The 11,281-nt window shown below is 44.6% G+C and overlaps 1 protein-coding gene and 1 pseudogene across 2 annotated transcripts; one reads left to right on the top strand and one right to left on the bottom strand.

Moving 5' to 3' along the window:
• Positions 1–1,707: 1,707 nt before the first annotated feature.
• Positions 1,708–1,846, bottom strand: LOC123081199 (uncharacterized; annotated as a pseudogene).
• Positions 1,847–3,239: 1,393 nt separating this feature from the next.
• LOC123080031 (uncharacterized) lies at positions 3,240–10,573 on the top strand. 2 transcript variants are annotated; one of them, XR_006438210.1, is made up of 14 exons: positions 3,240–3,666; positions 4,528–4,666; positions 4,888–5,107; positions 5,188–5,288; positions 5,449–5,570; positions 5,646–5,737; positions 6,256–6,361; positions 6,438–6,592; positions 7,291–7,418; positions 7,618–7,748; positions 8,260–8,357; positions 8,467–9,249; positions 9,563–9,767; positions 10,062–10,573. XR_006438210.1 is itself a non-coding variant. In XM_044502890.1 (13 exons), the coding sequence occupies exons 1-13, from the start codon at positions 3,382–3,384 to the stop codon at positions 10,147–10,149; spliced, it is 2,448 nt and encodes an 815-aa protein (XP_044358825.1). In that variant the 5' UTR covers positions 3,240–3,381; the 3' UTR covers positions 10,150–10,573. The 2 variants fall into 2 exon arrangements, 1 of the variants encoding a protein (XP_044358825.1); XM_044502890.1 differs by lacking the exon at positions 9,563–9,767.
• The last annotated feature ends 708 nt before the right edge of the window (positions 10,574–11,281 follow it).

Raw genomic sequence — 11,281 nt, 5'->3', positions numbered from 1 at the left:
ATTAGTAGGATTTAACAGCTCTGGAGGTAGCAAAAGTATTTTAGCGCATAAGCGGGCGCCTGCATTAGGATGGAGAGTAGAAAAGGGAGCACTTTCATCAAATACAACATCCCTAGAGATATAAACACGTCCAGTGAAGATGTCAAGGCACTTAAAACCTTTGTGAAGATTGTTATACCCAAGGAAAGCACATTGCTTGGATCGCAATTGGAGTTTACGTTTATTATTGTAAGGTCGAACATTGGGCCAACAAGCACACCCAAAAATTCGAAGGATTGAATAGTTGGGTTTCTCATGAAACAACCGTTCAAATTGTGTCTCAAAATTGATAACCTTGCTAGGGATCCGGTTTATCAAATAGGTTGAAGCAATAAAAGCTTCGTCCCAAAAATTTAGGGGCATGGAAGCTTGAGCGAGAAGTGACAAGCCTACTTTGGCAATGTGTCGATGTTTTCTCTCAGTTGAACCATTTTGTTGGTGAGCATGAGGGCACGAGACATGATGGGATATGCCTATCTTGGTGAAGAAGGAGTTTAATTTTTCGTACTCCCCTCCCCAATATGTTTGAAGAGCAAGAATTTTGTGATCAAATTGTCGTTCTACAAGATTCTGGAAGTCATGAAATTTTTGGAAAACTCCAGACTCATGTTTGATTAGATAGATCCATGTGAATTTACTGAAGTCATCTATGAAACTCACATAGTATTTTTTTTCCTCCTACTATTTCAACAGCATGGCCCCAAACATCAGAAAACACATGTTCTAAAGGGAACATTGATTCACTTATTGGTTTTGGATAAGGCAGTTGGTGACTTTTGCCTTTCTGACAGGCATCACATACAAACTCATTATTGAAAGAACTGGCACATGGGAGATTATTCTGACTAATAACTTTGCTAATAATAATAGAAGATGGATGCCCTAAACGTCGGTGCCACCTATCCGAAGATAGCTTGGTAGCACTTAACGCTTGCTTCTTGATGTTGAATCCCATGTGCCTAACTTGGTAGAGACCTCTTCTACCCCTGCCTTGAAGGAGTACCTTCCTCGTTCCCGTTCCTTTACAAAAAAGAATAGGATGAATTTCAACAAAAGAATTATTGTCAACGGCAAGGCGACTAGCAGAGATTAGACTTTTATTGGCTTCGGGTACATGAAGAATAGTATTTAAGTGAAGGTCACGATCTGGGGTGTGAATAGCCGAATGACCAATGTGTTCAATAACCATACTTTAACCACTTGCGGTATGAATCTTCTCATTGCCAGTGTAGCGGTCGCGGAAGGTCAGCTTTTCTAGATCGCCCGTGATGTGGTCGGTGGCACCACTATGATGGTACCAGTTGGTGTCCACCCCGTACTATGGAGCTGCAAGGTTGGCCGACTTCTCCTCCACACCCTGGTAGGACTCGTCGTAGCGTTTCCAGCACTTCCATGTTGGGTGGCCCATCTCCCCGCAGATCTGGCACTGCACCCTGGGAGCGGATGCATGGTAGTTGTAGTTGACCCCGTCGTCGCCGTTGTGGCCACCGCCGTGTCCGCTGCCACTGCGCGACCGCTTGGCTTGGAGTAGCCACGGGCGCGATCACCACCATTGTCGCATTTGCTTGCGGCCACGATCACCACTCCCGCCGCCGTTTTTGGCGAAGCGGCCTCGAGTGGCAGCGTTGGCAGAGGACTGCGATCCTCCACCACGGAGATTCATCCTTGTCTCGAAGCTGAGCAGTTGCGAGAACAGCTCAGCCATGGTGACCGGTTCCACCCAGGAGCACATGGCGGAGACCACGGGATCAAAGTCTTCTTCGAGCTCGGCCAAGATGTGGGAGACAATGTCCTCCTTGTCCACCTTCTTCCTTGCAGCGATCAGCTCGTCGTAGAGGGACCTGATCTTCCCGAGTTGCCCTTCTGCAGATTGGCGAGGGCGATCCTGACGTTGATGGTGTGAGCACGGGTGTGAGAGGCAACCATCCCCTCCATCGTGTTCCAAAGCTCTGCCGTGGTGTGGCATGATGCAACCTGGGTAGCCATCTCACGAGGAAGTGTTGTCAGAAGATAGGAGAAGACTTGTTGGTCTTGCGCATACCAGGCTTGGAAGTCAGGGTTCGGCGCCTTCGTCGTGGTCCTGCCATCAGACGAGGCCACCTCAATTTCCATGGGCGGTGCCGGTTGGTCGACGTCGAGGTACTTTGCCATCTGCGCTCCCCAGATGGCGGAGAGCACGGACACCCGCCACAACACTTGATTGCCCTTGGTGAGCTTCTCGGTGGCGGCGTGAACAAATGGAGAGGAGGGGAAGGAACTTGAAGACGTTGCCATGGATGAGTTCGAGGATAGATTTGATACCATATAAGAAAAGAGGCATGGAGGCGTATACAATCTCTGCAGAGACGCATCCGTGTTATATAGCATGAAAATGATTACAATTGGCGCAGGTTGTTACTAGTCTTTGCTCTACTCCAAGCTATACATGAATAAGATCAACCCTTAGCTAACAGCCTGCTACATACATATTACACGCACGCACCAACCTATACAATTTCACAAACCTATCATCTAACAGTGCCGCCACGCCTTCGCCTGCTAGTCTGTATCAGCGGTGCTCCCTGACCCATGACGAGCACAAACGTGAACAATTGCAATCATGCAAGCAAGCAAGATTTGATGGGTTTTCCTCACCCGATCAATAAGAGCATTGTTGGCAGAAAGAAAACATCTTGTGGTGCGCCTCTAGTGCGAGCCACAGCCACTGTTTCAGGAGGGTACGTGGCCGATACGCATTGCTCGAGCGATCTACTTTCCTCTCCACACTCCACACTGTAGTTGCTCGTCATGTGGTAGCAGCGGACCCGACGCATTGGCCTGGCTAAGCCACCTCCAACGCCCACAGCGACCGAGCGAACCATATACCAGTACTACCACCTCGTTCTAGAAGCGCGGCATTAATCTCCCACGCGGCGTGCCAACCAGAAACCCCAGCCTATTTTTCATCATCAAATGTAGCCCTCCGACACTACGCCACAATGACAGGCGGGACCCGGAGAGAAGAAGCGCCATCTGGCCCACAGCGCAGCGAGGGTCAAACACCACACTGTCAATGCTAAAATAGTGCCATTTCGTACACGGGACCTTTCCGTATGAGAGCGCGCAGAGAGAGAGAGAAAGCGGGTCAGCTCAACTGCCAACCAGCACCCTACGCAAAACCCCACCGTCGCTGACGCCGGGCCCCACCCGCTGTCCCCCTCCCCCGTCTCCAGCCTCCAGCAATCGCCTCGTCATAAGAGAAAAAGCGGCAGCGCCAATGGCATCTGGTGCCGCCCACCTAGTAGTGCTGGCCTCGTGTGCCTCCACCACTCGCCACCTCGTCGCCTCCGCCCCCGCCTCGCCATGCCCGCCGGCGTGCTGGCCGCAGTGCGGTGGTCCACCGCCTGCTCGGCGCTGCTCAACGCCGCCGCCGCGTCCACCGGCGCGGCCGTCGCCGCCCTCGCGCTCCGGGGCCGCTGCGGGGGCGCGCTCGGCCCCGCAGCCGCCGCCGCGTCCGCGGCCTCCGCGGCGAGGCTCCTCGCGTCCGCCGTCGCCGGGTTCGCGCAGGGCCTGGCGGCGAGCGCGATCGCCGCCGGCGCCATCGGGGCGCACGTCGACAGCGACCGCGACCTCCGGCATCTCTCGCGGGTAAGCTGCCCAGAGCAATGCGGCCTTGTCCTCGAGCTAGTTACAGCTCGGTTACAAACCAATCAATGCCGAAATCGTGCAAAAACAGTATTATGGAAAAATGAGTTTTGGGAGCTGCTTTATTTGTAACTCAGTGGTATTAACAGTAATAATGTCATGTTCATGGCCAATATTCTGGTCCGGTGCTTCTCGAAAAGGCAAGAGTTTTTATTTTTTTGCAGGAAATAGAATTACCTAATTAGTTTATCTCAACTCACTTGGCTAAACTAGAACTGGACCGCAACAGGCCGACAATATGAGAAACTGTCACGATATGTAGCCAAATCGGGAGGGTGCCATGGTCAAAATAGGTGATCTTGTTGGATCCGGCCGGGTCAATTGCGGCCGGCTTTAACATTTCAACATGTTTGGTTCATAGCTGAAATTTGCAACAAATTTTCTGCTAAACTATGGCAAAGCCATTAAAAATGTGGGCAAGAAATTGGTTGCTCGGACCTGTGAGAGTGGAACAATCAGTAGACACACACATCCGCTACACCCAAACATTACTTTATTCTGTCAGCTAGGATATCATAGTATCAACGCAGCCAAGTCCGTTAAATATCTTACCCACCATGACAGAATGAAAGTGAATATCTAGCTAATTTTAGCTTCCTTTTACTAATTCTTGGTAATGTTAGTTTCATTGATTTATTTTGCTCAATGGCACCACTTCCTTTAAATAAGAGATTTATTGTGGATAGTTTGCCTACTGCCTTGAAGTGTTAGTTTTAATAACACGATTCATATCCTACTTGGTTTGTAGATGTTCCATAATAGCATTTTGAATCATGACATCACTTACTATTATTTTGTGGACAGCTACGATACAATAGATGGCTTTGGTGGGCAAGGTTTGGGATGGTGATTACAGTGCTCCAATTTGTGCTGGCACTTTATTTGATGTGTATTATTGTAAAGGATTTCTCATCTGGGAAGTCATTGAAGGAGTGTTTTTCAGGTACATTCACAATTACTAAATTTGTCTAAAGTACAAAGAACTTCTTTATCTAATATATCCTTGTTCTTTGTGATTAAATTATCTGTATCGTCGAAGACATGTACTGATATATAAAAATGCAGTCTGAAATCATTTAGTTTGTTAGATGCAGGGTTTTTGGGAAATCCTGTGTTATAATTCTACTTTATAATTACTGAGTTATGTTCTGTGAATTTTACCAGGACACGACAAGGACGTCAATGACTGGAAGAACATCTTGTTAATGATTTTTCTTGTTGTCATGTGGGTGGGAACAATAGTCCAGTGTGCCACAGGTTCCGATGTATTAAGATGGAGGTCCTTTTATGCAACCCATGATATTGCATGGAGGGCTCACTACAGGGAGGTGTTTGATCATGGCATTCGTGAGGTTTTATGTTGTCTAGGACGAGTGAAGTACTCGTATGTCTCTGGTGCTGAGTGGTATGTTATTTCTGTTGATATTTGGTCAATCTTAGCAACGTTGTCCTTCCCCTTGCCAGGAGTGTACTGGAAGATGACGATATATGTGTCGTGGCAAAACTGTTGGGAGATATTATGGCTTATCGTGCATCTGGAACTGGTCATCTTGAGCTCATAGCAGGTTGGTTTTCTATTTACCTTCTCATTCAAAGCACGGTTCTGTTCGATCTTGGTGAATAATTGTGTGTTTATCTGTGCTTTCACGTTGTGGTTTCCTGATACTTCTGTTTAGCACCATTATAATTTAGCACTAATATCGGTGACAAATGTTTTTTTTCCAGGGTTTTCATTGTTGCAGAAATCCAAGATGTCGACAGTTCTTTCAAGAGAGCAAGTGGAAGCTCCTCCTGATCTCATCCAAGAGGCTATTCTGTTTCATCCATTTGCTGAAGCTGCCTATACAGTTACTTTCTGCATCCTTCACTTGGTCCAATTTCCAGTGTTTTCTGTTATATTGTTGACATATTTTTCCTTGTAGGGTCCGCTACTTGATTTTGGGAGGAATCCTCTTATGTTTCCCTGTGTTTGGCTCAATAGGCAAGGTATTTTAACTCCATGGACTCGTGCTAGGTAAATATTCTAGGTCTTTCTAAATGGCTTTGCAATCAATCATCAGATCATTGTTTGTAGTTTAAAAAAGATTATTTTTTGTAGAATTAATATTATACAACTGCTTCTGCCATCTTTAACATTTGGATCATTCATGCCTGCTCAGTTTGGTACTTTGGTGTCCGTTCATTCTTGAGGCCACAAAAACATCAAGTACTGTTATTTGATCGAGGCCTCAGCGGGGCTCATACGAGTTGGTGCATTTTAGTCCACTATATATTGGTTCCATTCTTCTCAGAAATGTTTGCTCTGGATCTGAAGCTAGTAGTTCCCTTCAGTCATTTGCATCATTTAGTTTGATAACTACATTTTCATCCAGCCGCAGTCTCTTAAACATGGCATCTTGTGGTTTCTCTCTTGAGTTCAAAAGTAAAGTTTGCAGGATAAACAAATTTCATTTGCAAATTGAGTTTTTTATGAGATAGCTTTTTTCTCTGTTGCATGATGCATAATCAGCTTATAGAACTTTACTTCCTTAGACGACCAATCCTTGAAGGAGATAATTGGTGGAGAGGGCATGCAGCGGCTTTCCTAAAGTATGTCAATGTGCCCCCAGAAGTTCTTCGGAAAGGGCGTGTTAGCCAGGTAAATCGGCACATCCACTGGATCAACTTACAGTTATTTTGTGACAAATCTAAGTTCTTTTCTCTTCTTCTTGCAGACAAAACGTGAGGCTGCCTACTTTGTTATTGTCTTACATAACTTGAGAACAGTAGTCATTGCCATTCGTGGAACTGAGACTCCAGAAGATGTTATAACCGATGGCTTGTGTAGGGAATGCTCTCTTACCATGGATGACTTGGATGGGCTGATCAAGTAACTAACTCTATCTGCATTAGCCTTATCTGTCATACTGAAATTTATCCAGAGTGAACTAAAGTTCCCTTTTGAAATTAGGCTCGTATGTGAAAGAATTTTCTGATCCATATCATCACATAGTTACTGAATAACTGCTTTTGCTGGTTGGATGGTCCTGTGGCCAGTGCTTCATCAAGGCGATTATGTACACCTTTTTCCTCTGGGTTATCAGATGAGCATAAACTTGTTCATTTTCCTGTACGAGTTTGCTTGTTAGCAGTAGGCGGCAAACCGTACTCAAAGACTTACGTAGGAACTTTGTTCTGTTTGTCTTCTGGTAGTAGAGCCTGGGGGTTTTACCTTATATAAGGAACTAAATGAAACTATCGGAATTCTCCACCACTAGTAGGCTGTCATGATTGAACCTGGAGGTTTTTCTCACTCACCTAGTGTAAATGATTATCTGAACTCAATTATAAATTGACTCATTTACCTCGTAAATTATTTGATCCGTTGTCTTCTGGTAATAGAGTCTGGGAGTTTACCCTCGTATGAGAAACTAAAAAGGAACTATTTGGAACTCTCCACCCCTAGTAGGCTGCCATGAGTGAATCTGTAGGATTTTCTCATTCACCTAGTGTTTGTCAATGGTCACTCTGAACTCAATTATGAATTTGACTCTTCATTTACCTTTTAAATGATTTGTTATATTGCAGTTCTGATCAGTTGCCCCCTCAAGTGAAGGAGGCTGTCCTCTCGTCTTTTCCACACTATGGGCATGCAGGAATTATTGAATCGGCTCGAGAATTGTACACAAAGCTTGAAGGGCAGTCCATTCATCAAGGTTAACATGGAACTAAATGTAGATTTATCTTCTATGCACACACACACACACACACACACACACACACACTGTGTTCTTAAAAAACTAGCACAGCGCAATACAGCAGAACCTCGTATGCCAAAAAAAGAAAAGAACACTTCAACCGCTGCAATAAATAACTTGTCTTTTATATTAACCGCTGGCATGGAACCGCCTGCAGATAAGTCAGAGCTTATGACAGCTGGGTTCTTATCTTCGCTGCTCGGAGCTGGATGTGAGTGTGATGGATACAATATTGAAATTGTTGGACATTCTCTAGGAGGTGCTGTAGCTGCACTTCTTGGTATTAGGGTAAGTTAGCTTATATATGCATGGAATTTATTTCATGCATTTGATTTGTTATCCAGTCAGAGCTTGATTGGTTATTATTTTGTTCTATAAAAAAAACTTTGCGTCTCGAGGCACTAATAGAAAAGACTGTAATATGTAATGTACAAACCTAAAACTAGGCGCACGAGACTGTGCTCCTAGTTATTGCATTGTTGGCAGCGTCACGTGCAACCAGTCTCACCAGACAAAGCCCACATACGCGCATCTGACTCAATCCATGAATGAGCAGCTGCACAACAGATCTTTCCCCCTAAAAAACACAAGTGATGTGTCGTGTTGCGGCCGAACTATTTTGGGTGTCTCTCTTTTCACAAATGTGGGTACATGCCCATGAGGCACCAAATTATATCACTTCTATGTTCTTGCAATTGTTAACTCTTGAGTTCACCCTAAATTTATTTTTGACATCCCCGCAAAAAAAATATTTTTGACATATTCATGTTCGACAATTAACCAGTGTTATTATATGCAGCTATATAAACAGTTTCCAAAATTACATGTCTTTACTTATGGAGCTGCACCCTGTGTGGATTTCGTGATAGCAGATGCATGCTCACAGTTTGTTACCAGGTGAACTTCAAATTTCTGTACCAGTGAACTTACTGTACATATATTATTTTTTATTACTGGCAAGTGGCAACAACATTTGATTTTCTGATTAGCTATCTGTTACTTGCAGCATTGTCCACAACGATGAATTTTCCTCAAGATTATCCATGAATTCGGTAATTCGATTACGTGGTGCTGCTATCAAAGCTTTAACAAAGGATACTTCGCCAAATTCTACTAAAGTTAGCAAACTAGTGAGTGGCTTCACGAGCAACAAAAGGCATGATGAACAACACGCTGTGGTTCGATGTGCTTCTTCTGGTGCTCTTCAGACAGTCAGCGATGCAAAGCAAAGTAATGGTCAAATCCATGGAAAGAGTGTAATGCATACAGTTAGAGGTGGTGTGTTCCTCTTTGGTCAAGCGATATCTTGCTTGGTAAATACTCCAAAACATAGAATTAGCTCCACTGCGGCAATTAACTATGAGTTGGGACGATCTAGAACAACATTAACCTATAATGGTGAAAAATTGACTGTTGCTTCCCGTGGTGTTCTGGATGGTGCACCTTCTGGAGAACCTAGTGATGCATACAGAGATGACAAGTTTCCAGAAGCTGGCTTGGATGAATCCGAAAGTAGTTACAGGTTACCTCATTCAAATAACAGTGCTGAGCTCTCATCTGCTCCGGATCACACGTGTATAATAAGTTTATCTGAAGGGCAGTCGCCAGATGTGTACCTCCCTGGCCTCATTATTCATATCGTTCCCATAAAGAATGGTACTTCTCCATTGCGGAAGACACTTGTGACTCGTCACAAGAACAAGAGTTATAAAGCATTTATGGCGAATCGGCAGGATTTTATGGACCTTGTTGTAACCCCTCGCATGTTCCTTGATCATCTCCCGTGGAGGTATATCCTCAGAAACCCTCTTTGTGGAATTTATTAGATCAAAACTCTAGTACTGTACCCGTGTGGAAAGTTCATTGGTTTTAAGAGTTTTATTTCTTCGCTGTTCCAACTTGGAATGAATGCAGAGCTTAACCCATTCTAGATTAACTGGATTGAAATTACACGCTAGATCAAAGCAGAAACGTCTAACAAATCCTTGTTTGTTAATTACTATGCTTTGGTAGTTCACAGGTTTTCTGTGTGACAAAGATAACCGCAGCATTGTTCACCGGTGTGTTTTCTTAAATTATATAGTTGATCTACTGCTTTGTAGGTGTCACTATGCCATGCAAAGGGTTATAGAAACACGGAAACGGAACCAGCCCATTCTCAACTCATCCAGTGGAGAGGATTCTGTCTAACTGAATTTGTTAGGCTGGTACAAATGTGTCATTATCCAGCTTGGCCTCTTCCTTCTGTACAAATGTATCATTATCCAACTTGACACCTCACATGTTCCTTGATCATCTCCCGTGGAGGTATGTCCTCAAAATCTCTACACAGGAAATAAAACTGTTATTATGGCAAAGCTCTAGTACTCTACTCATGTGGAAAGTTCATTAGGTTTAGGAGCTGAAATTCGTTGTTGTTCCAAATGAAGAATGAGTGCAGAGCTTAACCTATTATAGGTTAATTGGATTGAGATTACACTAGATCTAAGTATAAATGTCTAACAAAAATCCTGTTGGTTAACTACAGTACTATGCTTCCGTAATTCGTAATTTTTAATGTGACAAGGATAACTACAACACTGTTCCCTATTTGCTTTGCAGGTGTCACTATGCCATGCAAAGGGTTATAGAAACACGGAAACAGAACCAGCCCGTTCGCAATTCATCCACCGGAGAGGATTCTGTCTAACTGAAACCTCTTAGGCTGGTACAAATGTATCATTATTCAGCTTGCCCTCTTCTGTACATATACAAGTTAGGGAGCTATGATCATGCGCTCTTCACGTGCATAAGTTAGGAAGCTGTAGAAGAAGCAAGGGCCCAAACGAGCCTTGGGTCCATCCTGATGAACACTACTTGACCTCAGCACTGTTGTATTCAGCTTTCCTGATAGCTAGGGCGCGCCATTCTTAGACATACCATCCGTCAACGGAGACCGGCTTCATTATTTATGACCAACTTGTACTACTAAATTAAAGCCTCTGGTGTCAACTTCTGCTTCGAGCAGTGTTGTAACTTTGACACCAGCATATGTATGTTTCGCCTGTAAAATCTGAACTGCCATGAACTTAACACTGTAAATGTGTCAGCTGGGTCTACATTTTCATGGATTACCATCGTGCTTACTGAATATGTGGAGAAGTGGTATTCTGAACTGTGGAGTTTCCTCTCTCTTTTTCTTTTTGTTGTTGCTCGTATTAAACTTGCCTTGTTTTGCATATATCATGTCAATCCCCAAGTGGCACCACAGAGTACATTTACGGTACACGCACGTTGACTTTGTTTGGCGATGCGGCAAGGTGTGAGGTGACCTTTGGACCAGGCTGCACGCGCGTATGATTGAAGCGCAACGTCCTCGGCCGACAAATGTTATGGGAAGGTCCGAGTGAATCAGTAGAAAGGTCCTCTCACATGAAGCACAAGACCTTCACTCGCTCTCATCCACTTGTGGAGTTGTGGTCATGGGGCTAAGTGTTGTCCTTGGTGATGAGCTGCACGCATTCAATCCTCTCTGGCAGGAGAGTGGGCGAGGAAAATCAAGTAGTAGCAGTATAGTAAGCGTCCAAGTTGCTGCTGGTGTCTGACAACCGGAGGGTGACGAGGATACAGCCCCAATGACTTGAAATAGACAAAGATTTAGTAGCAGATACCTCATCCTGGCTTATAACAAATGTAGGCCGGCCCCAGCAACCAGCCGAAGTTGCCATGGCCCTTTTAGGCAAGGGGCCCAGCTATCATCATCTTTATCTCCTGAAAAAAATAAGTGCCAGAAAGCTGTGGCATGCACCAGATGAGAAAGAACCAAGGAAGGAATCCTGCCT

Source organism: Triticum aestivum, chromosome 3D, assembly GCF_018294505.1.
Source record: "Triticum aestivum cultivar Chinese Spring chromosome 3D, IWGSC CS RefSeq v2.1, whole genome shotgun sequence".
Lineage (NCBI taxonomy): Eukaryota > Viridiplantae > Streptophyta > Magnoliopsida > Poales > Poaceae > Triticum > Triticum aestivum.
The sequence above is the reverse complement of the archived record's forward strand: the minus strand, read 5'-3'. Positions and strand labels throughout refer to the sequence as shown.

What these genes read in the sequence shown, in the direction of transcription:
- LOC123080031 (XM_044502890.1), top strand. Translation starts at nt 3,382, where the DNA reads ATGCCCGCCGGCGTGCTGGCCGCAGTGCGGTGGTCCACCGCCTGCTCG. An exon ending in ACTCCATGGACTCGTGCTAG is followed by an intron (nt 5,738 to 6,255) that starts GTAAATATTCTA and finishes TTACTTCCTTAG; the next exon opens with ACGACCAATCCTTGAAGGAG. An exon ending in TGCTCACAGTTTGTTACCAG is followed by an intron (nt 8,358 to 8,466) that starts GTGAACTTCAAA and finishes TGTTACTTGCAG; the next exon opens with CATTGTCCACAACGATGAAT.